Consider the following 26,093-nt stretch of genomic DNA (forward strand, 5'->3'; position numbering starts at 1 on the left):
GATAAGAGGATCTTTATATGAACTCCAAGACCAAGCATGATGACTTTTGAATTACTTCAGCTATTTTTCACTCTTAACTGTCTTTTGTAAATCCCCATCCCACTTAATAATATATTATTATGTTTTTGGCAGCCACACCACTCTTCTTTTGCATAATTTCATTCTGACATTATGATGCAAATTTTATCACATCCCCAAAACAGCAGTTTAGTTTATGGCCAGAAAGGCTTTGAAACTGCTACTCACCAGTTTACACCAAGATGTCTTTCAAAAGCCTCCAGACAATACTTATACAGCTTCATTTAATGAAAGTCGCAACTCTGCAGAACCTTAGAATTCTTTTTCTTTTTAAATGTTTTTGTTTAGTATTTTCTCTTGTTTTTTAAAATATAGAAAATAACAACAGTGACATTTTAACCCCTCCCCCCCAAATAGCAGTCCTGTTTACCATTAAGAAACTGAAGTAGAGACAAAAGGTAAGAAAGACAAAAAGAGCTGTATAAGTGTTTGATTGGTATGTAATTATCAATAATGTCTTTCCAGAGTGCAATTTATGACCATCAAAGAGTCCAACAGGAGAATTTCTGTTGGTTTGTACGATAAGTGGAAAACATATGCCTATAGATTCCCCAAACCCTCTTCAAACTCAGTTGCCTGCTAGTCTCCTCTCCAAGACAAGGCCTGCCAGAGGGGCTGTGCGAAACCCATATTTGCTAAAGCCCACTGTGACATGTGGGTAGGGATGGTGGAGAATTCAGACAGAAACAGAAACAGATAGCTGTCAATGTCCAGGATGGAAATCAGTCCAGGGAACACTAATGATATTTGTATTTGCTGTTGTTGTTTTCAGTCTTCAAACAAGATGTAAACTGACGATGTAGCATTTGGTGGCAACCAAATTGCAGTGGAATGGAAACAGTGATTGTGATGAAGACAGGTTGGAACAGAAGCTGCTGCCTTCCTACAATGTAAGGCAGCAGATTAGACTTTGTAGCAGGGCTGTCCCAAGACATTTTGGCATGCAAGGTGGAAAATACAAATAATCCTCTTCCTTGTGCTGTCTGTCTCTGTGTAAGAGCACAATCCTAACCTGTCTACTCAGAAGCAAGTCCTGATGAATTCACTGGAACTTATTCCCACGTAAGTGGAGTTAGCCTTGCAGCCTAATATATGAAATAATGGATGCTGTGAATGGACCTGGTAATGGAATGGACAAGGTTAATAAACTGAGACTCCATCCAGACAAGACAGCGGTACTGTTGGTAGGTGGTCCATCCACCTGGATGAGTGGTGTTCAACTCATTCTGGAAGGGGTTGCACTCATCCCAAAAGAATCAAATTCATAGTCTGGGAATGCTTATTGATCCATCATTGTCATTAGAGGTTTAGGCGGTCTCTGTGACTTGAAGCGCCTTTTACCCCAGCTGTGACCATACATGTATGAAGATAAATAAAATAAATAAGATAGCTGGTCACAATTACCCATGCTGTTGTAGCCTACTGTTTGGACCACTGCAATGTATTGTGCCCAGGGGTGCCTTTGAAGACAATCCAGAAATTATAGTTTGTCCAAGCGGTACAAGATTATGAACTGGGATGTGCTGTTTTGATCGCATTACGCCAATGCTTTGTCAGCTGCACTTGCTGCCAGTCTGTTTCCTGGACTGATTCAAGGTACTAGACTTAACTTCCAAAGCCCCAAATGGCTTGGGATCAGGTTACTTGAAAGTTTACCTACCTGAATCTTAAGATCCTCTTTGGAGGCCCTACTCCAAGTGCCATTGCCAAGTGAAGTGAGGTAGGTGACTATAAGGGGGAGACTATTATTGGATGTACCATCCTGATTGTGGAAAATTCTCCACAGAGAGGCTCACTTGAAGCAGTCTTTGTGGTCTTTTTATTCACTCAGACCTTTTGAAGAATTTGTGATCTTCACATCTGGATTCTTAATATCTGATATGCAATCTATTGTTACTTGTGCTAATAAACGGCTTCCCCTCTTTTTATATTAAAGTGTTTTGCTCTTGTTTTTGAATATTTTATTTTTTATGAGCCACCTACCGAATATGTGCTATTGAGTGTAAGTTAAAATATAAACAAATATATAATTTATTTCCATTTAATGGCAACTCAGATCTGTTGCTTCATGGAAGAATCAGTCATGCTTAGGACTTTCTAATAATTGCATGACCCCCGCCCTGCATTTTTATATCTTTTTTTGCAGCCATTTTATCTACTTACATGTTGCTCTGTTCTTGATGAATGCTTCGGTCTTTGCAGAGCTCCTGTATAAATCTGTATCATCTGTGTAATCTCAAAGCTCTTTTATAACTTCAGAGAGAATGTGTTTGATTACAGCGTTTCTGATTTTCCTGAGATTTTCATATATTTTTCATTTTTTCCCTGCAAACTTTTCCTCCTTTTGTTGTTTGTCTCCCTTGAATTACTGTGTTTCCAAAATAAATAGTGTTCTTGCTGAGGCCCCCAACAGGGTAGCACTAACATGGAATGACTTCCTTGAATATTATTCCTTTTTACAGGCCAGTTCTTGCCTTGGTGCATGACAGTGACAGTGACATGCTGAATGCATACACTGGGTTTTTTAAAATTCACAGGCTCACAGCATTCCCACAGTTTGTGTTCCTCTTTTTTGTTTTTATTTAAGCATAATCTTATTGATTCTGTTTGATTTTTGACATGTTTCATGATGAATCTGAATTGGGAAAACATATTTTGCACTAGTATATTTCCCAGCCCAGTTCAAAGTGCTTGCGTTGACCTTTAAAGCCTTAAATGGTTTGGGGCCATGTTATTGAAATGATCAGCTTTACTCATATTCTGGTCACATAATCAGGAGGCCCTGCTTGTATGTCCATTAGTAAGTTCAATAAAGTTGGAGGGCATGAGAAGTAAGGTCTTCTGGGTGGTGGGCTCATGGTTTTGGAGCTCTCTTTCTACTGAGCTATGGATGGCCCTTACAGTGCAGGCTTTCAAACAGGCCTTAAAAAAGAACCTGTTCCAGGCTGCTGTTCCATAACAGTGGTTTTTGTGTCCTTGAGACTTGAAGGTGCCTCACAATAGTATATAATTTAATCCTTTTAATGTATTTTACCGCTTCTCCTTTCATTCAATTGTGTATGTCACCTAGTGAGGGTTGTGTCCCAATAGGTGGTCAATACTTTAAATAAATACATAACAACAAACAAAATAAATGACTGGTCAGGCATATCCTGAAATAATCAAGTGCCAACCATATTATATTTACATTAGTGGTGCACACATTAGGGATGTTGTAGTCAGTTAGCAGTTACTGTTGTAGCAGTTTCTCAGCATGTGTGATACCACTGGCAATCTATGTATTGGACACGGTATAGCTCTAACAGTATTCCCATCAGTAAATACAAAATGCCACAGTACCGTTCTCTGAGCTGTTTTATTTATTACTGAGAATCAGATCGTATACTGAGATGTTACTGTTCAAGAGTGTATCACTTCAGAGTGCCACTGGGAGGCCATATTTTGTAATGGTGCCAACTTAAACAGTTCCCTGTGTTTAGTAAACATTAGGGAGGGGTGATACTGAACCTTTATATATCTTATTCTTTGGAGGTAAATAACATCTTCTAGGGCAGAGGGATTTTTGCTGGGGGAAAAAGCAAGTGCTACAATCCCAATCTGGATCAGTCCCCTTTTTGTTAAGAAAGAGGCCTGGCCAATCGTAAGGTATTTAAACATACTACTGATGTAACATGTAGTTTGCCCTTCATTTATCATGTAGAAGAAGCTTTTTACATGCAGGAGCAATTAAAAATACACCTCAGCTGTAATCTGTTGTGATACAGTCTGTATAATGCATAGAACTCTGTCTTTTCCCCTGTTGTGAAGCAAACAAAAAGGACCCCTTCTTTTATATCTGGCATAGCTATTAAGTCATATAATATTCCACACTATTACTTTTAAGTTATGAACAGATAAGTGCTATATTGACCCTTCCCAGGTAGAGCATCTTCCCACAAAGAAGATGGATGCTAGAAGAATGCCTCTGTTGGAATTGCTTTATAATGTTTTTAAATCTTTTTAAAAAAACAATGTTTTTAACCTGTTGTTTATGATGTCTTGAAAACATTTTAAAAATGTTTTAAAAGATGTTTTGTTCTAATGTATTTTAAAGTCTGTTTTTATGATGTTTTAAAGTGTTTTAGTGCTTTTGTTTGCTGCCCTGGGCTCCTGCTGGGAGGAAGGGTGGGATATAAATAAAATAATAAATAAATAAATAAAATAAAGAATGTGAAGAAACTTGTAGCTGCTAAAACATACTGAACAGAAAGAAAGTACAAGACGGAGCCTTACTGGAATCTCAGAGGGAATGATCATAGGGAGAGTTAAGAAAGCAGGACCTCCTCCATTGGTTGGTTGTGAACAATGGCCGTTTGGCTTCTCTCTTCCAATGACAGTGTCCATGTACAGCCATGACTTCATTAGAGGGAGAACTGCCAGTCCCCAACACTGGCATCAGAGGAAGAGGCAAGGGAGTAAGGCCTCCTCCATTGACCTGCTTGTTACCAACCGACATTTGCATTCTCCTCTTCCTGTCAGTTGAAGGAGAGAGAGCACAGATCCAGGTTTTGTTTGTTTTGTAAACCACCTTGACGGCTTTTAAAGTCAAAAGTCAGGGCAAAAATACCCTAAATAAATAAATACCTCAAATTCATTCATAATCTCGTAAGCCATTTTAACTTGGGCAATAGCTGCTGCAGATTTAGGATTTTGTCTAAATAACTTCAACAGCTTTCTACATCTATGGATTTTTTCAAAGGATAACCCACAGGCAGCAATCCTATGCCAAATATGAATCCTTAAGACTACCTCCCCCCTGTCCCCCTTTTCAACAGCTGAAACTAAGGGAATGCTTTTATACTCAGCTTCCAGCTGGCAATTCCATGGAAACAGAGAACTTGATTATCCATTCACCCACATGAGTGCAAATGAATAGTATTCCCATCATAGTAGTAAACAGATGTACATCTTTGGAAAACTGAAGCAAAAGAAGAATCATATCTCTTTTATGTAGACTTTAATAGAGCACACACCTCATATAACAGTAGTATTCAAACCCTTATACCAGTTTGACAAAAATGAAGGATGTGGATATTTGAAAAGGAGTGGATATGTGTGTGTGCACCCCAGTGTAGCAACTGATGAGGTGCTCTTTCATTAAAAAATGGACCTAGAGTTTGCAACTATGGAATGCAAAGATTTTATCTTTGCAAATAAACAATAATTATGAATCATTTTATGTAGCCCTGATTATAATGACCAGCACAAGGCTGCTGCTCCCTATTTTGTTTGAGAGAGTGGAACTTGCTCCATTTTCTATTAAGTGTGATGCATACAGGTAGGGATGAGAAAGAAATTCAGTCCAGTTTTCAATACTGAATTTGCACTTTCTGAACCAATATAAGAACTGAGACACAGCCATCCTTCAAAATTCACACTTTTTCAAATATTGTGATGCAATTCTCCAACCAATATTTACAAAAATGCATATATTGGGGAACATCTGCATAAAATGAATATATTAGTGAAAATAACATACAACAGTGCATCATATAAGGAGAAATAGTTTGCAAAATGTGTACATTAGCCAAAACTACATAATAAAAGAAATTTGCACTGAAATGCTGAAGAATTTCCATGAGGATTTTTTTAAATTACAAATTGTTGCAAAAATGTAGAGAAATGAATTTAAAATTGGAAAAATGAGAAACAGAGAAAACAGAAATTGACAGATACTTCCAACCCTGGTCACAGGTGTGCTACTGAACATGGTATAACTATTTATTTTCCTTTTCCTGTTAAGATTTTGTGTTTTCAATGCTTTTCATAGGAGTAAAGACAGAACTCCTGTCACCTTCTAAAGGAAAGGGTTAAGTGGTTCAAATATCTTCTCCGTGTTTTGACTGCTGTAGTAGAAAACATTAACTTCTGTCCAGCCAGATGATGTCATCAGGAAGGGACAGCTTTGTTTGGCAGTAGGTTAATTCTAACAAAGCTCTTAAACAAGTGAGACCTGTCTCAGCTTTCTTAGACTGTGTCCACGTTACTGCGCACTTGAGTCAATTTTTCCATGTGTGTGTTTGTGGTTTGTCATCCACACATGAGCACTTTCAGTTTTATGTCTCTGAAATCTATCTATTTCCCATCCACATTAGTGGGCGGTATTTCCTTAGAAGTATTTGTGCAGTGTGTCATTGTCCCCTCTCCTCAGTTAGTACTTTTCCACCCACCATAAACAAACTTCCACCCAAGCCAATGTTTCAAGCATGTTTTGAAATGGCCCAAACTGCTAATAATCTCCTCCTTGGGTTTAATGGCAAAACAAGAGATGGATTGATTCCATAAAGGAAGCCACAGACCTGAACTTACAAGATCTGAAAAGGGTGGTTCACGACAGATGCTATTGGAGGTCGCTGATTCATAGGGTCGCCATAAGTCATAATCAACTTGCAGATAACAACAAAGGCCAAGGAAAGGCCCTGTTCCTGCCACCTGCCGGTAACAGTATTATCACACTTCACTCATAAAGCCTTATATCTCTCACAAACCTCCATAAAATCTTCAATATGAAGCCCCTGCATATGAACATCCCCCGGGCTATTTAACATACCTTTGGAATGATATCTCTACATTCAGCTGGAATGAAAAATTTAGGAGTAAATTCTCCTCTATAGGCTTTTCATTTGAACATCTATCCGTACAAACCTCTACTTCGGCTAAATCTGATATCTGGACTCGATTAAAGGATATAGATTTTCAAATCGACACTATTAGAGCCACAAAAATATGCTCTCCTATTTATTTCAAACTAAACTTTATGCCCTCTAACCATGCTGCCTATCTGGATATACTTACGATCCCAAAACTTCGTCTAGCTTTTACTAAGGCTAGATTTAACTCCCTTCATTCTGCGTTATTGACTGGAAGGTACCAAGGAATTCCCTACGAACAACGTGTATGTCCGTGTGGGGAGGGCAACATTGAAACACTCATTCATGTTATGTTCAGTTGCCCCATATATAAATCTATATGCTGTAAATTTCTATCTGGCATAATGGAAAGTATCACACAGTTAGCTCCTGATTCCATGATGCGTTATCTAATAACAGGATCCAATAAAACAATCACGATGAGGGTTGCGAGTTTTATATATGCTGCGCAATTGTTACGATTTGGAATTTCATATAGTTAAATTGTTCATTTTATGAATGTAATAACTGAATTAGAATCAATAGGTGTGGTCTCTGTGAATTCATATCTCATCATTTAAAATTCTTATTTTATTTTTGGTTTTGTGATTTTATATTTTATTACCCACTTTTATCTTATTTGTATTATATTGTATGCCTGTATCAGGACGGGTCTTTGACCGTAAATAAAGGTTTGATTTGATTTGAATATCAAGCCCCAGAGATTCTTGTCTCAAAGGGCAGCTCCCAAAGACAAATTTGGGCAAGACCCAAATCACTAAACCAATAAAGGAAGGCTTCTCTCTCTTCCATATACTGCAAACAAACCCACAGAATATGGTCAGCCATTTCCTTTACCAGAGCTTGGAAAAGTTACTTTTTGAACTACAACTCCCATCAGCCCAATCCAGTGGCCATGCTGGCTGGGGCTGATGGGAGTTGTAGTTTAAAAAAGTAACTTTTCCAAGCTCTGTCCTTTACCCACAAACCTCAGAACAGCCAATCCTCCCAAGTCTGCGCAAACCACTCTGAAGAGCACCATCAAATTCTGAACAGGCTGACTTGCCTCTGACATCCTTTCAACTTAAAGCCAAGTACCATCCTTTTAATTTATTTTGTTGAAATACAAGTTTCTTTTTTATCTACAAGATTTGTGGAAAAGAGCAGGATATTTCAGATAGATAGATAGCGTGCGTGGAATCTGGCCCTACCAGCAGCCAATGATGGAGAGCCTTGCAAGGGCAAAAACTGCTTTGTCTTGGAATCTTGCAGACTGAGTAACTGAACATTGGTCACATACCTGTAAAATGTAAAATAATCACCAAGAAGATGGCCTGTGCTGCTCTTGCTCATTCGGCTGCACAAAGTAAAGTTGCTTTTTATTTTTTAATACAGCTCTTTTGTGCTAGACAAGTTCTGGGAAAAAAAACTTTTAATTTTTTAAAAAATACTATGAATGCTACATCTTTTCCTTTTTGCTAATGGAAAAAAAATGGGAGTAGAAGCAATAGACAGCACCTAGCTAAACATCACTGCACATGTAAAAAGCCTGCCCACAAAATGAACTTTGGAGCATTCACCATTAGGAAACATGCAATTTAAATTGGATTTATTTCCCTTATTGGATTATCCCTAGATTGAGGAAATCTGAATTAAATGGGGAGAAAGTGTACACTGCCAGTTAGATGAGGAGGTCATGTGGCTGATGCTCCAAAAATTGAGGCACAAGCAGCTTCAAATACACATTAAGTTCCCATATGGATGAGCCCTTAATAATATAGCTGTGAAGAGAATTTTGCTCTCCCGAATAGTCAACTGCCACTCTTTGTTAAAGTGGAACTTCTCCATCATCAGGCCAGCTCAAGATAATTTTGACATCTTAAACGTAACCATCAGCAGCTTATTTCAGCTACAGCCGTAAGGCTACTTTGCTGCAGTTGAGAACACTGGAAGTAGAAGCCCACAGGGCACTTTATGGTACACTTCAGCTTGATGCTCTTGGGAAAGAGATTAGCCTGAGGAAACTCTTAGCTCTGTTTTGAAGGGCAGAAATTGCTTGGAGGGTTACATTGAGGAGTGAGAGGGAATATATGAAAGTGCTTTGCTTTTTCTGACATTTGTTGACAAACATTTTGCTGTGCTGACACCTTTAAAATATGTTTGTCTGAAACATCTTTCACAAGCTTCTCTTAAGCAGCTGGTCTTCTGTCGTTTACAATTCAGTAATTGTTCAGTTTAGTCACAGAGTCCCTGATCAAAACATATCAGGGCAAATAATTCTTTATTTATGGTCTGGCCTCTTTCTCAATCTTTTTCCAAGCTCTATCCCCCTGCCCCCTAAAATATAAACTCCCCCCTATATCTCTCTCTTCCCAAAAGTTCTTCTTCAGTATTTTCATATAAATGAGAACAATTTCAATAAAACCCTACAAATCCATCTTGTGCAATGGATGAATTCCTCTTCCACTCTTTGCTCTGTAGGGTGAAGGAAGAGATTCTTGTTTTCATAATGGCTGCAATTCCTCCTGCTGCTGCTGGTTTTCATCTTCCCCTAATAGTCTGTCTGTCAAGGATTCCCTCATTCTTTTCTCTGTGTTTGTGCCAAATGGAAATAAAAATCCCTAAGTTTTCCATTTGGAGTAACCAGAATGAGGTGTGTGCCTTTTCACTTATGGTCCCTTATGTTCTTTTAGCATGATCTGAGACAATGTCTCCAGATCCTGAGTCTCACAGAACTGCGCTCCATGATGGCCATAATTCTTCTGTCACCGTCCTATGGTTTTCCCATGTATTCAGTTCCTTCATATCTACTTTCTGGGAAAGAAGCAAATGTGGGGACATTGGTAGAATTGTTCCGATATGATGACCTATGACCAACTCTGTAGGGCTATAGTATATAGTATATTCTGAGCTCTTTCTCACTCTTCATCCAAACTCCACCCTACTTTTCCCTGGAACCAGGAACTTCTCTCACACAGGGGTCAGGAGGAGCTACCATAGCCAAGGGCTGCCTTATGATTTGGTGCTATTTTATTCTTTTCCACTTAGAACCAACATTCCTAAAGCTAGAATTTTTGCAAACCTGCATCTTTTTAGGAGGCAGTAATATTACGTTTCGTGAGAAAGCTGTGGTTTTTCAAGGGATTGAGGAACAATTTGGGAGTATCTATTTTCTCCAGAGAAAGTTAACAGATGACCTATTTACTGAGCAGTCATCTGGCTATGCTCCTGCAAAGCTTAGACAAAGATTAGACTATGCCTGGTCTTTATTGAGCATTCATTCTAATTTGTTTATGGGACGGTTATATGCCAATGAGTCTTTGTCATGCATTTATCCTGATTTGCTTGAGGGGTTTACATGTCTTCTCATTAGTAATTTGTTCATCCCACACTTTTCAATGCATTTCCTGGTCCCTTTCCAAATTGCAAAAAGGACTTTTTTTTTAAGTGGATTTATTGCTCCAAGGCAACAGAGTACTTTAATCCACTTTGACGTGTAAGCCTAGAACTTTGGTATACAATTAAATAATTCCTAGAAAATACTGATAGTCAAGCAGCGTCCATATTAATTCTTCTAACCTGGCGTAGTGGTTTTTGTTGTTTTAAGAAAATGTGTGGCTTTGGGGAGCATGTTAGTGTTACAGTAGTGTAGTGTGGGAATTGTCCCTCAGTGGAATAGAGACCTGTGGGACTGCAGAGGGAGTGAACAAGTTGCATCTAGTTTGCTAAATCTGGCATGGTATATATAACATCATGATTATCCTAAGCAAAAGCAGGGTTGGCTCTACCGTTAGGCATAATGAGGAATCTGTGTCAGGAGCTGGATGCCAGGGGGTGATATCAGTCCCACAGCAGTCCCCCCACCCCGAGTCCCCTAAGATAGACTGCTCTGCATCTTCTAAGCTAGCCTGTTACCTTCAGGCAGGGCCAGCTCCAGATTTCTGGGGGCCCATGGGCAAAGGCAATCAGGGGGTCCCTTGCCCTCTTCCTTTCCTCCTCAAACCACACTCCTCCTCTCTCTTGGCCTCACCCTTTTAAAGCAAAACAAAACCTGAACAGAAAGACTGGGGTGACAGAGGACTCATACAGGAGAGACAGAGAGAGAAGGAATTCCAAACCTTTGACTGTAAATGCATTGGGGGCATTCCTGTTATGGCTCTGGAGCCCCCACTTGCTGCCACCAAGCCCCTGCTGCTTGCCCTGCAGCAGAGCATGCCATGCAAGGAAGCCTCCTTTTCCTCCTTTGCTTCTTCATGATCCAGCCTGGCTCGAAACTGCTGCCATTGCACTTTCCTTCGGCCCTTTGACATTTAAGGGGTTAATACCACAGAGATTAGGAAGCAACTGGCCTAGATAAGATGAAGGAGGTGTGAAAATCTGAGGGATCAATATTTTAAGATATGCAGATGATACCATACTACTAGCAGAAACCAGTAATCATTTGAAATGAATGCTGATGAAAGTTAAAGAGGAAAGCACAAAAGCAGGACTACAGCTGAACGTCAAGAAAACTAAAGTAATGACAACAGAAGATTTATGTAACTTTAAAGCTGACAATGAGGACATTGAACTTGTCAAGGATTATTAATACCTTGGCACAGTCATTAACCAAAATGGAGACAATAGTCAAGAAATCAGAAGAAAGCTAGGACTGGGGAGGGTAGCTATGAAAGAACTAGAAAAGGTCCTCAAATGCAAATATGTTCACTGAACACTAAAGTCAGGATCATTCAGACCATGGTATTCCCAATCTCTCTGTATGGATGTGAAAGTTGGACAGTGAAAAAGGCAGATAAGAGAAAAATCAACTCATTTGAAATGTGGTATAGGAGGAGAGCTTTGCACATACCATGGACTGTGAAAAAGACAAATAATTGGGTGTTAGAACAAATTAAATCAGAACTATCACTAGAATCTAAAATGATGAAACTGAGGTTATCATACTTTGGACACATAATGAGAAGACATGATTCACTAGAAAAGACCATAATGCTGGGAAAAACGGGAGTAGAAAAAGAGGAAGGCCAAACAAGAGATGGATTGATTCCATAAAGGAAGCCACAGACCTGAACTTATGATCTGAACAGGGTGGTTCATGACACATGCTATTGAAGGTCACTGATTCATAGGGTCGCCATAAGTCGTAATCGACTCGAAGGCCCATAACAACAGAAAAGCCTAGAGCTTAGACAATCTTCTCAACACAGGCATTAAGTGAGACAGTGGCCAAGTTGAGGAGGAGACCCTTTGGGCTCAGCTTTTCATCTCTATAGTATTAACCCCTCAATTTCCCTCATGAATCAAATAAAAAGAGAAGCTAGCAGGAAAAAACTACTTCCTGTCCTTTGGAATAGCATAGAGTAGGTGACAAGCAACAGTGGCCACTGAGGGACCCCTCTGCACGCCTGGGCCCTCGGCCAGTGCCCCAGCTGGACCACTGCTGGAACCGGAACCGCCCTCAGGTATGGTGGAAGATGTTGTCCCAATGACAGTGCTGAAATAAGATTCAACTGTCAGTTTGGTTAGGTTATATATGTGACATGGGGTGTGTGCCATCTTGTTTTTCACCTCATGCAAAATGCTCAACGCAGCAAAATGTCTTGAACCAGTCCTGGAGAGAGGTTACTCCATAATACTGTAACTATAACTCACTGGGATGGAGTCTTGGTTGCAGCACATTAGATAAGACAAGCTTGGGGCGAAGTAGGAACAAAGTCTCTCAAACTGCTGTGTTCTAGGGTTTCTTAGAGCATTGTTATCTCTGCTGGTTTTTAGGCAATCTCCTTCCCGCTAGTCTGCTTCTACCCTAACTTTAGTCCTGAAGAGATGGCCTAACTTGGAGCTGCCATACACCAGTAATGATGCTCCCACATATCTTCCTTTTTCAGATGGAGCCAGTTGTGCCCCAGAGGCACCGCCTGCCCCTGAGTAGTGCCTCACAGGTTGCTAGATTGAAATTTGAAAATAAATAAATAAAAGTAAGGGACATTCCAGTGTTTTTGTTTTTCGAAAAATGCTCTGAAAGAAGGAGGAAGACATTACAATAGAAGATATTGCAAGAAGTAATGAGCAGACACAACAATCTGACCCCGGAGAATAAGCCTCAAGAGAAAAAGTTGCTTGAAAGACTCAGAATGAAGCTGCCTCTCTGTGAAGGATTCCAAATGTGAATACGGGTGTCTTTGTGAGTGTGCCGAGGAGAGTAGGTTTGCAGATAGACAGAGGAGACTTTGTGCACTGTGTTGGCTCTGACACAGCTCAGCCTGTTCACTCACTCTTCATTTTTCACTTCTGGCTCCACAGGAACATGCAGCGGCTCCTCATTGCCGCCATCCTTATAATCCCTTATGCTCAACAGGTAAGTTTTCTAGGGGAAAAAAAATCCTTGCAGAACAAAGGCTGACGTTTTTGTTTTGCTCCATAAGCAAGTGAAATTAATGTAAGGGAATAAATAGTTCATGAATAATATTGAGTTGTTCCTACTTGTGAGGTGGTTCCCCCCCCCCCCACATTCTGACATAATCCTCTTGATTCAGCTGTTATGAAATGTAGGCTTTTATAAAAGTCTTAAGAGACCATTTTTTGGAATAGGAGTCTTGGGAATCTTTATAAATTATTTTCTGCTACTATGTATAACATAAACATCTTCACCGTCTTTAGGTCCCTCTTCTGTTTCATAGTGCAGTCTACGTGTGTTACAAAGAAATTAGCTGTTAGCAAATTGCTTTAATTTTGCATAAGCCTACCCAACTTTCACTGGCCAATAAAAATAATTCCAATGACATGGAAATAGGATTTATAGAAAACACAAGCAGTTCTCCCTGCCCCACCCCATTGTTCAGTATCAAGTTCATTTCCATAGTTTTATCTTCCTTCCTGTCCATAAAGCTTTTTCAGGATGAATTGACCATTTGCATCCCAGTAAAAATAATATGTTACTATTGATTTTGTTTAACATTGCCTTTTACCCAAGAGATTGCTATACTATTTTCTGTTTTTAATTCTGCACACTGGAGTAAAAAAAAAAGTGTGGAAGGTCTGTGCAATGTCGACAGAGTTAAAAAAAACAGGGAAGAAGAAAACCATGACATATTTAGGTTGTAATTGTAACATTTAATATTTCCATTCATGAAATGGTGGACCTGAACATTTTAAAAAATTATAGATCCTGTTTTTAATATACAGTTTAAAAATTCTGGTACAATAGAAACTGAACAGATTTGATCAATTTTTGTTGTGTCTTGACTAAATCTTTAGATATGCCAGTGTCATGTTCCAAGGCAAACTGGTTGCATATTTATGTTATTAAGGGATACTTTCATATAGTTTGCTTCTTGCTATAATCTTCAGAACCCAATTCTCTGTCCGGCTTCATGTTGTAGTTGTTTTTTAAATGTTGTTTGTATATTGATATTACCTGTTCAAAGTCCTTGGTATAACTGAGTTAGTATATATTGTATACCATATGATAATATGGGTAACTTTAATAAATACAGTATATGATTTGAGTCATAATGGGTGGATGTGGGTTAATTAAGCTGAACTTAGGTCCCATTGAAATCACGGTACATAAGTCATTACTCACTTTCCACATTGATTTCAGTGGGAGTAAAGTGCAACTAAACTAGCCTAGATTCAATCTATAGTATACAAGCAGGATGGGCAAAAAATACACTACAAAGCTGCCATGCACCACATAACTCCTGTTAGTGGAATTCTTGCAAGGAATAGTGGATTAGATGGACACTGATCTGATTCAGCAGTGATCTGATTCAGCAAAGTATCCTTTACGTTCTTCAGCAACAATGTATACCTGGAATCACTTAATACCAGTTATTTATGCCTTAATTATTAAGAAATGCTTAGGAGCTTCCAGATGATGTTTATTGAGCATTCATCCTGCTTTGTTTGTAGGGAGATTAGATGGTTAGCTATTTAATGAGCATCCACTCTGATTTGTTTGTGGGGATACTAGGGGATGTTGCATCAAGGCAAGTGTTATTCCACACTTCATAATGCATTTCCCCATCACTTTCCTTATTGTAAAAAGTCTGGCCTTTTGGGGAATAATGGTTACAAATCAAATCACAAATAGATTCACTACTAGATGTATACCAAAGTGTGCACTCCTTTCTTGGGGAATTAGACAGAGAAAAAGATGGCTGCCCCCATAGGTACAATTCCCCAGAAAGGGACTGCACACTACAGTCACTTTCTGGGAGTATTTTATAACAGTGGGTGGTATCCAGTGCCTCACTCTGTTAGTGCAAGGATTGATGCTTGCGCAATGGAAATTCTTGCCCTCTGTTCTCTCTGTAAATCTGCTCTGGAGGGTTGGGGGGACCCCTAGAACAAATTTAGGGGGTGCATGGGGGGAGAAGAGGGGGGAATGTTGCACAAGTGTAAATCCTTGCACTAATGGAATGAGGGACTTAGCCCTACTTGTATAATAAGCCAGATTTTTTTTACCACATGGCCTTGGAGGACATATTAAGAACTTTAAGCAGCTGTAAAATGTTAAAGAAAGAGGCAGCTCTTGGAGTGCCTCATAAGTACAGTACAGACTCCTGCACAGACCAGTTTGTCAGTTATGCAGATCTGTGCATGGGTCCAAGGGGAAGGGTAAAATGGCTCCAAAATGTACAGAAAACTGGAATAAGAATATAAGAAGATCTTCTGGATAAGGCCAAAGGCCCATCTAGTCCTGCATTTGGTTCTTGCAGGGACCAACCAAATGCCTATGGAAAACCCACAAGTAGGACAAGCGCTCTCCCCAACTGTGAGTGGAGGTATAACATAGCCATTGTGACTAGTAGCCATTAAATCCTTCTGATCCTGAGGAGTAACAGAGACAAAATCCCTTTGTGATTTTGGGGCACATGGGGTAATACAGGAGGAGAGGAATGCCCTCCATTGAGTGTAATAGGCCTTGCTTCATTATTTCATGTATAGGGTTGAAATCTTAGCGAACAAATGAACATGTGAAGGGTGTGTGTATCCACTGGCCCTACCAGTGTTCCGTGTCTTTATGCATGAACATATGTAGGCTTCTTACATATGATCCATACCTATGTTCATGCCAATGCACATTTGGGGGTATTTAGAAAGCCCATACTCAAACAGGATCTTGAAGATATGGAGGTCAGAGACAGGTTATCAGGTGCAATCCTGATTCTTCCCAGGTAGTGAATTAATTCCAATATATTTTAACAGATTTATTGTAGTGTTGAGACTGTTTTGATAGGAATTTGTTTTTTTTTACTTGCTTTGTATTTTGATGTACTGTTTTATCAGTTATATTTTGTATTCATTGCTTGTATGTTTTGTTAGTTGCTTTGGCCTTCCCTTGGGAAGGAAAAGAAGGCAATAAACAATCAATGAAATGTGGACAGCAGAATGTTAAATATTAGCCACTGTGGGCTCTTTTCTAGCACAGTTAATGTATAGCTTAGAGAGAACAGAATCAGTTTCCTCTTTCTCAAGAGAACAGAAGTTTGCATTTGGAGATTAGAGTTAGAAAAACTAATATTCCAGTGAAAATAACATGTTTCTGTACAGATTGTTTTATAGGAATGCCAATCTGCTGAAAATGCAAATGCTGTTTTAAAAGAAATCCTTTGCTTCCAGGCCTTAATCTTCTTTCCTCTCATTGGATATTATTGAGGCTCTTCCAGCTATGGGCTGACTGCCCAGTTCTCAAATATTTGGCTTGTGTGTGGTATGCACTAAGTTCTTGCATTGAACTGCAAGATACTCCATAGATACTCCCTTGTGCCTCTAGATTAGCATCTCCCGAGTAAGCTGTTCAACCTCCTGAGTAATGTAAAGTACACAGCCAGTATCAGTTAAGTCAGTGGCATGATGCTGCACCTATGAATGTTTGAAAGGGTCTAAACAATGCCATTTCCAGTCCCTCCTTCTGTAATGCAAATAGCAGGCACAGGGCCTGTGGTGTGGATCAGAACTACAGTGTGAATGGGTGGAAACAAAGAGAGAAAGTCCACTACCCCCATGCCAGGGTCCTGATCGAAAGGGGCCTCCCATGTTTGTCATTTACTTTTAAGATGTGATTCAAAATTGCTAATTGTGTGAATGATGTCATGTTTAGTTGGACCTAAACTACCCTCAGCAGTTGAAGAAGGAAGCTGGCTATTCACGAATCCAGTGTGTACATCCAGAAGTTCTCCCTCTTTGCTAACCTTGTAGCATCAGTTGGCGTCTCTACTACACTTATTGACCAAAAAAAGTGGAGCAACCAGTGGCTAAAAATTTCAGTTCTGAGAACCAAAGCCTATCAGACTTACCAATAGCTCCAGTAGAAATGCCAACTGGTCCTACAAGGTTAACTTCTGAATGTACACATTGGATACGTTATCACCACATGGCCTCAACCTGGAGGATAGTACCAACATCACATAGCTTCAACAAATGAACATTTCATTCTCAAAGCTCTATAACTGCCACCTTGGCAAAAGCATCCTTTCATTTTTATTGGAGCAGCCGACAAAGGCAGAAACTGAAAGAAAAGAAAATCTGTTTTATTAATCACAGGATAGTATATATTAGTTTTGGTTAGTGATTAACCAAAATGGATCCAGAGCAAGGTTATGTGATGCATGTTCTATCTATCTATCTATCTATCTATCTATCTATCTATCTATCTATCTATCTATCTATCTATCTATCTATCTATCTATCTATCTATCTATCTATCTATCTATCTATCTATCTATCTATCTATCTATCTATCTAAAATTTGTTTTAGGTATTTTTATTGTTTTTAGATGCTTGTAATAGTTTTTAAATATTTTAAATATATTTTTGTTTTATTTTTAATTGTATTTTTTTATCACAGAAGTGTTTGCCAGCCTGGGAGGAAGGGTGGGATGTAAATGGAATAAACAACACCTTTGCCATTTTTGTTGGAAGTTTTCCAGCTCTCAGATTAGTCCACCTATATGAAAGCTTTCTTCCAGGGTGCAAACCAACAGGCAGAAGCAAGGAAATTCTGGAGAAAAATCTGCAGAAAGCAGTGAGACTCATCAATGCAAAGAGTTATGCCATTGGCCCTGCAGATGCCCACATGTGCCAACCTGCAGCCCTGGGGTGAGCCTGGTGAAGGACGGCTGTGGATGCTGCAAGATGTGTGCCAAGCAGTCAGGGGAAATCTGTAATGAAGCAGAGGTCTGTGACCCTCACAAGGGGCTATATTGCGACTACTCTGCAGATAACCCTAGGTATGAAAGAGGACTGTGTGCATGTAAGTCTTTACTTCTTTGTATTTTCTATCAAACTTGTCATGTAGGCAGAGGGAAAGAAGGATCTAACTTATGTAAACACTATGAGTTGCATTATTTTCTTGAGTTTCACACTCATTTTCTTCCAAACTAGAAGCAAGGTAAAACAACCCCAAATAATAATTTGGATCTCTATCTGAAATAGAAGAGTGACATATTTTCCTGATATTGGTGGGACTTAAAATTATTTTGAAAATTATTCTTGCTTTTGTTTCTTTGGAGATTAAAGTATATTTCTAAATTGGAAGCCACTAACTGTTAGGAACTCCAGCATTCACAGAGAGGTTTGGAAAGGAATCTTGTTTTTTTTTTTTTTTAATAATTTTTATTCAAATTTTTCAAAAGACAAACAAAACAAAGTCAAAAAACATAACAATACAACAAAAAAAATAAAAATAAAATGGTTGACTTCCGATTTGTCGCAGATCAGCTATAAGTATATAATATACATCAAACCTGTCCCTTAATATATACATACAGGATCACTTTTCTCCATAGGCTATCTTAGTTAATTGTCAAATCCCAATATCATCATTTTATTTTGATCTTTCAACAAAAAGTCTAAGAGAGGCTTCCATTCCTTAAGAAATGTGTCTGTCGATTTTTCTCTAAGTAGACATGTCAATTTATCCATCTCTACTAAGTCCATTAATTTCAATAGCCATTCTTCCGTTGTTGGTGTTGATTCCATTTTCCACTTTTGTGCATATAATAATCTTGCTGCCGTAATCATATATAATATTATTCTTCCATATTTCTTTTCTATTTGTTTATCCATAAAACCCAATAAAAAAAATTCTGGTTTTGACTGAATATTTATCTTTAGAATTTTTTGCATCATCCTACCTATCTGTGCCCAAAATGATTTTGCCTTTTTACACAGCCACCACATATGATAAAATGATCCTTCTTGTTGTTTACATTTCCAACAAACATTAGAAACATTACTATACATTTTTGACAACTTTTCTGGAGTCATGTACCAACGGTACATCATTTTATAGAAATTTTCTTTAAGATTATAGCATAATGTAAATCTCAAGCCTTTTTTCCACATATTTTCCCATTGATCCATTTGTATGTTATAACCAAAATTTTTTGCCCACTTTACCATACACTCTTTTACTTGTTCTTCTTCCATATCCATTTTCAGTAAGAGTTTATACATTTTCGCAATTGTATTTTCATCATTTGTACACAAACATATTTCAAAATCAGATTTACTTATTTCAAACCCATACATTTTCTTGTCCATTTTATATCTTTCTAACAATTGTAAATAGGCAAACCATTGAGAACTATATCCTTCCTTTATCAGTTGTTCTCTCTCTTTCATTATATATTCTCCATGTACATTTTCTAATAGTTCTTGATAAGTTAACCATTTCTCTTTTCCAGCCATTTCTCTTCTGTAAAACGCTTCTTGACTTGAGACACATAATGGTATTTTCGAATAGAACCTTGGTTTATATCTATTCCATATTTTCAACAGAGGACGTCTTATAAAATGATTATTAAAGTCTACATTTACTTTTACTTTGTCATACCATAGATATCCATGCCATCCCCACTTCAGATTATGGCCCTCCAAATCCAATAGTCTTTTATTCCTCAATAAAATCCATTCCTTTATCCAGACTAAACAGCAGGCAGCAAAATAAAGTCTCAGATTTGGTAATCCCAGTCCTCCTCTTTCTTTGGCGTCTTGTAGTAATTTAAATTTAACTCTTGGTTTTTTTCCTTGCCATACAAATTTAGAGATATCTTTTTGCCATTGTTTAAAAGGTAAATCAGAGGATATTACCGGTATTGTTTGAAACAAAAACATCATTCTCGGCAATACATTCATTTTTATCACAGATATTCTACCCATTAATGACAATTGTAGTTTATCCCATTTTAGCAGATCTTTCTTAATCTCTGTCCATAATTTTTCATAATTATTATGAAACAACTTTGAATTTTTATTTGTCATAATGATACCTAAGTATTTCAACTTTTTCTCTATTGTAAAATCTGTCTTGTCCATTAACTCTTTCTGTTCCCTTAAAGTTAAATTTTTCACCAACATCTTTGTTTTTTGATTGTTGATCTTAAATCCTGCTAATGGTCCAAATTCTTTTAATTTGTCCATCAATACATTAATTCCTTCCAAAGGGTTTTCTAATACAATTATCAAATCATCAGCAAATGCTCTCAGTTTATATTCTTCTCTTTTTATCTTTACTCCCGAAATCCTTTTATCTTGCCTTATATCTCTAAGCAGCACTTCTAAGACCAGAATAAATAGAAGGGGAGATAATGGACATCCCTGTCTTGTACCCTTTTGTATTTCACATGAATCCGTTAAATCTCCATTAACAATTATCTGAGCCTTCTGAGATGTATAAATCGATCTAATCCATTTTATAAAATTGTCTCCAAAATCCATTTGCTCCAAAACCTGAAACATAAATTTCCAATTCAAATTATCAAATGCTTTCTCAGCATCTAAGAAAATCAAAGCTGCTTGTTTATCATTTCGTTGTTCTAAATATTCCAACACATTCAAGACATTCCTGACGTTGTCACGTAATTGTCTTTTAGGTAAAAACCCCGATTGATCTTCCTGGATAAATTGTTGCAATATTATTTTCATTCTTTCTGCCAAGATCATTGTAAAAATTTTATAGTCATTATTCAATAGAGATATCGGCCGATAATTTTTTGTTTTAGTTAAATCTTGCTCCTCTTTAGGTATTAATGTTATGTTAGCATTTTTCCAACTATCCGGTATCTTTCCCTCTTGCAAAATAGAATTCATTGTATACTGTAAAGGTAGTAAGAGTTCTTCCTCCAAACATTTATAGTACATTGCAGATAACCCATCTGGTCCTGGTGCCTTTCCTGATTTAATTTTGTTTAAATATAAATATAAGGAAAGGAATCTTGTGATGTTGGCCTTTTATAAACGTTTTGTGGGAAAGAGCAAATAAGGTAATTACTTTAATAACTGGGACATTGTATCCTGCTGTTATATTCAACGGTTATATTAAAGAAGTAGGTGCAAAAACCTAAGCAGTCTTGATTGTGAATTTTTAATAATCACAAAATTTATATGTTAGAGAAAAACAAGTACTATCTAATGTTTGATACAGCGTGTTCTATAACAGAATTGCCAGAAAGCTTAAAAAACTGAGTGTGTGCATATACATACATACATATACATACATACATACATGGGGTGGGCAAGAAATTCAATTCAGTTTGTATTTCAAGCTGGCTCTATCAAATTCACACTTTCCGATACAATGAGAACTGAAACACAACCATCCTTTGAAATTCACACTTATTTGAATTCTGCAATGCAATTCACCACCTACCCATGTTTACAAAAATGCTTGTGTGAATGAAAATAAATATAATAATGCATTATATGACAAGGAATTGTAAAAATGTGTATATTAGTCAACACTGCCTACAAACATTCGTTTATTAGGAGAAATTTCACATTAAAATGTTGAAGAATTTTCATGAGGATTTTTTTTTAAAAAATCGTGAATTAGTGCAGAAATGTGGAGAACTGATTGGGAAAATTAGAAACTGAGAGAACTGAAATTGACAGATCTTTCCATCTACAAAGAATATTTTATTTATTTATTTATTTTATTTATATCCCGCTCTTCCTCCCAGCAGGAGCCCAGAATACTTTAGAATACTCTAAAGCACCATAAGAGCTAGACACTACTGTTATTATTACCTGTGAAATATCTTACTTTATAGTTCTCTAGGAACAGGCCTCTTAGAGGGAGCTGCACAGTTTTACTCTTTTTTCCTTCACTATTCCCAGATATGATAGCAGTAGGTTGTGAGCTCAATGGTGAGCACTATATCAATGGCCAAGCCTTCCAGCCCACTCCTCTTTATAAATGTTTGTGTGTGAATGGCGCAATTGGATGTACACCTGTATTCATCTCAAAGTCAGCACTTACTGAATGTGCCACACTGAACAGTAGAAAGGAATCTGAACAACCCAAATGTGCTTCAGGACAGCAGAAGGAGCTGCAATCGACAGGTTACAGATTAATGTCAGGTATGCAAGGCTAGACTGATAATGTATCTTCTTCATGACTGATTTTTTTTAAAGAAGCACTTCCTTATTATTTGAGGGGAAGAGAGTAATTGGCATTTTCTTTTTATCAATAAGTAACAGACATTTCTGGTGCTTGTGGGGCAGCTTAATTTAACTTGGACAGATTTTAACTTCAAGACAACCAACTCTATTCACTTGCCAATTTCAGCACATGTAGATATATTGTATGTGGAGTTGTTTCAGACACAGAAATTAGCATGTACACTGAATGTATCTTTGGGGTATCCTTAATGTGAGACAACTATATGCTTATCTGACCAGAAATACACCCTATGGACAAGCAGTTCATAAAGCGTATATCTATTTCACACAATGCCAAGTACACAGAGGGTTTGGAATCTCTTTCCTGTTTTCAGATTGAAGATTTTCCTCCTTTACCTATTACGAATAGGTAACTGTTGAATGAACAATGTCTCTCTAACATATTTGCATTTACACCCCCATCAGTTCACCATTTGTTGAAATGCATGTTTCTGTATTGCAAAGTGATATTTTTGCAGGTATATTATCATCCAGACCTTTAAGAGAGAATTGATAAATATATCATTGGTAGCCGAATGAGTGCTTATCTGTTCTTATAAGCCATGGTTTGGCTCTAAGACAAGAGTGGAGAACCTTATTTGTGTCAAGAACCAAGTTTCCTTGGGGGTAACTTGTTCAGGGCTGCATGTCAGAACCAAATGTGGTCAGGGCCACACCTTTCTTTCTGCCACTCCCTTCTCTCTTCCTGACACTTCCCCTCCCCTGCCCAGTGGACTGCCAGAAAGGGACAGCTCACTCTGAGTGATTGTTTGCAGAGGACTTCTCCCCATTCTTCCTGCCATTGATCCATCTGTTTTGGCTTTCCCTGTTCTTCCCCCTCCCACCAGTCTCCCCATACGCATGAAATAATAGTGAGGACCATATGCAACGCTCAGGCTGAAGATTCCCCATCCTTGCGTTAGGAGGATGGAATTTTCCCTGGTTTTAAATTATTATGGGCCTTCCAGATTTTTTCTGCTATATTGTCTATTTAGTCAGAAGACCACCAACCATCCTAGGGGTCCAAAACAAATTTTTCACAAAGTAGTAAAACTTTTTGACATATAACATGAGTTTTGATGTTAGATTGCAAGGCACCTTTATACATTCTGAACACGAATAGGCAACAACTAGCACAGGTGTGGGGAATCCTTGGCTCTTCAGATGTTGCTGAAAAACTACTTTCATCAACCCCAGCAAGCACAGCCATTGCCAAAGATGATAGGAATTACAGTTCAGCAACATCTGGAGGAGCAAAGGATCCTCACACCTGAACTAGTGAAAATGGAAAAAGATGGATTAGATGAAACAAACAGTTGTAAAGTAGTCTTGCTTTTATGAAAATGCTGAGAACCTCTAGAATAATCCAAGCAGCTTATGATTTATACACTGTTAATGCATGGTTTGCATGAAGTGTTGTAATTAATTATGAAAACTAAGGGTTTTTAATATCTTGCCAAACAAGCTTAATTTTAATATTTTACTATCTTTCCTTCTTTCCTCATGCACTGTCCTAGTTAACAAATCCCTATTGTAAAAGCAATGAAATTATTTTATGTACAATAAATATACATAAAAATCCACAGCTTTGTAACCGTGCTTTATTTATTTCAGATCTGTGCCAGTCTTTTAAACTTGCTTCCTGCACTGAGATTTTTAAGCTGCTGCTTACTTCCCAGGTACCCTCGTATTTCTGCTCTGTCCTCTTAAACTGCGCACATTTCAAACCTGGTCAGTCATCCTCTAGAACTCTATCAGGATTTCCTTCATGGATATTATAAAAGGAAGGTTTAATATACATAGCTATTAATGCTCGGAATCTTTGGAAGTGGAATGTGGGGGGAAAGCCCTCAACCCCAATCCTTTAAAAGAAAACCAATTTTATACAGAATGTTCAGCATATATATTTTGATAAGGGCAAGCCTCAATGACCCTAATCCACTTTAATACAGATACCTTACATAGCCAGGCTATTTTTGTAAGAACTCTTTCAAGAAAACGTCTTGCTTTCTAGGGCAACATTAGGAGTCATGACATAAAACCCCCCAACAAGTAGCAAGTACCATAAGCAAGATATAAAATGTGCTAAATCTCTGGAGAATGAGGTGCCAAATTCCTATCACAGATAATCAAACTTGAGACAATACAAATTCATTAACCAGTTATTGAAATCTAAACCTAATTTTTGGAATTTAAGTGAAATCCAAAAGAAGAACCTGACACACTTAATTCTTGTGTTATTTTAATTGGCTTAGTGGAGCCCTGTTTTGAATTAAATTGCATTTTAAAATTTACCAGAAGATGTAACATATTTCTGTCTTCTAGTTTTCAGAAGTGTACCGCTTGTTTTGAAGAAGAAATGCCTGGTTCAGGCAACTCCTTGGACACCTTGTTCCCGAACCTGTGACATGGGCATATCTGATAGAGTGACCAATGAAAACAATAAATGTGAAATAAGAAAGGAAAAGAGACTGTGCTACATTCAACCATGCCAAGCAACATTTCCAAAGTCCGTAAAGGTAAATTGTAATTCAGAATGCAATTTCCTATTTAGGCAGAAAATATTAGCTTACATATCTATGAGTTAAAAAGAACTATTATGTGCATGGCAGTGGGGGAAGAGAAGTCGTAGTCTTACCATTCAGTTGTGGAAGCGAGAGTAGATTATTTTACTCTGAGTGTGGAAATAGCATTCCTGGGAGACAGGAATCTTCGCACTACCAACAGTCAAGGGAGACATTATTTTAGTTGGTGCCTATTAGATGTGGTGCCCACTAACTGTATTCCCCAGCTGCCACATCCTTATATATGCCTAAACTAGGTGTCAAGAAAGTCAGGTGACATAGGTAAAGTGCTGGAATAAATCTGAGGCCACTGATCAAATTTCCCACTCAGACGGTGTCACAGGTGTCTTGAAAGTGGCAGGATAGTGAATCTGCAGGGCTTAAAATATGTAGACTTATGTTACCAGCAGGACAGAAAAGCATACAATACTGAACCTGTATCTAATAAACGTGGCTTAACCACTGCTATTTAAATAGGTATATAATAAACTTCACTTCGAACATAACATCAAGACTTTGTTTATATTTCAAGATCCCTAAAGGAAGAACATGTCAGCCTACATTCCAGCTTGCCAAAGCAGAGAAACTAGTATTTTCTGGATGCACAAGTAGACAAAAATACAAACCTACCTTTTGTGGAATCTGCCTGGACAAGAGATGTTGCATACCCAACAAATCTATAATGATTACAGTGCAGTTTGACTGTCCCAAGGAAGGCTCCTTTAAGTGGAAGATGATGTGGATTACGTCTTGTGTTTGCCAGAAGACATGCAATGATCCTGGAAATATATTTTCTGAACTCAAACTTTTGTAGACAATGTTAAGTGCCAGCATGGGAGGTTGTTCTTGATATGTGCCTTCCAAGTCGATTACGACTTATGGCGACCCTATGAATCAGCGACCTCCAATAGCATCTGTTCCAAACCACCATGTTCAGATCTTATAAGTTCAGGTCTGTGGCTTCCTTTATGGAATTAATCCATCTCTTGTTTGCTCTTCCTCTTTTTCTCCTCCCTTCTGTTTTCCCCAGCATTATTGTCTTTTCTAGGGAATCATGTCTTCTCATTATGTGTCCAAAGTATGATAACCTCAGCTCCATCATTTTAGCTTCTAGTGATAGTTCTGCTTTAATTTGTTCTAACACCCAATTATTTGTCTTTTTCGCAGTCCATGGTATGCGCAAAGCTGTCCTCCAGCACCACATTTCAAATGAGTTGATTTTTCTCTTATCTGCCTTTTTCACTGTCCAACTTTCACATCCATACATAGAGATCGGGAATACCATGGTCTGAATGATCCTGACTTTAGTGTTCAGTGATAAATCTTTGCCTAT

At 38.0% G+C, this 26,093-nt stretch overlaps 1 protein-coding gene across 1 annotated transcript; it reads left to right on the top strand.

Moving 5' to 3' along the window:
• The first annotated feature begins 1,108 nt into the window (after positions 1 to 1,108).
• CCN6 (cellular communication network factor 6) lies at positions 1,109 to 26,093 on the top strand. Its single transcript, XM_061626290.1, has 5 exons — positions 1,109 to 1,140; positions 17,723 to 18,006; positions 21,873 to 22,115; positions 24,522 to 24,715; positions 25,293 to 26,093. Exons 1-5 carry the CDS (start codon positions 1,115 to 1,117, stop codon positions 25,572 to 25,574), a joined length of 1,029 nt encoding a protein of 342 aa, XP_061482274.1. The 5' UTR covers positions 1,109 to 1,114; the 3' UTR covers positions 25,575 to 26,093.

This window comes from Rhineura floridana, chromosome 4, assembly GCF_030035675.1.
Source record: "Rhineura floridana isolate rRhiFlo1 chromosome 4, rRhiFlo1.hap2, whole genome shotgun sequence".
NCBI classification, from domain to species: domain Eukaryota; kingdom Metazoa; phylum Chordata; class Lepidosauria; order Squamata; family Rhineuridae; genus Rhineura; species Rhineura floridana.

What these genes read in the sequence shown, in the direction of transcription:
- CCN6 (XM_061626290.1), top strand. Translation starts at nt 1,115, where the DNA reads ATGAATTCACTGGAACTTATTCCCAC. An exon ending in TGAAAGAGGACTGTGTGCAT is followed by an intron (nt 18,007 to 21,872) that starts GTAAGTCTTTAC and finishes CACTATTCCCAG; the next exon opens with ATATGATAGCAGTAGGTTGT. An exon ending in AGGTTACAGATTAATGTCAG is followed by an intron (nt 22,116 to 24,521) that starts GTATGCAAGGCT and finishes TCTGTCTTCTAG; the next exon opens with TTTTCAGAAGTGTACCGCTT.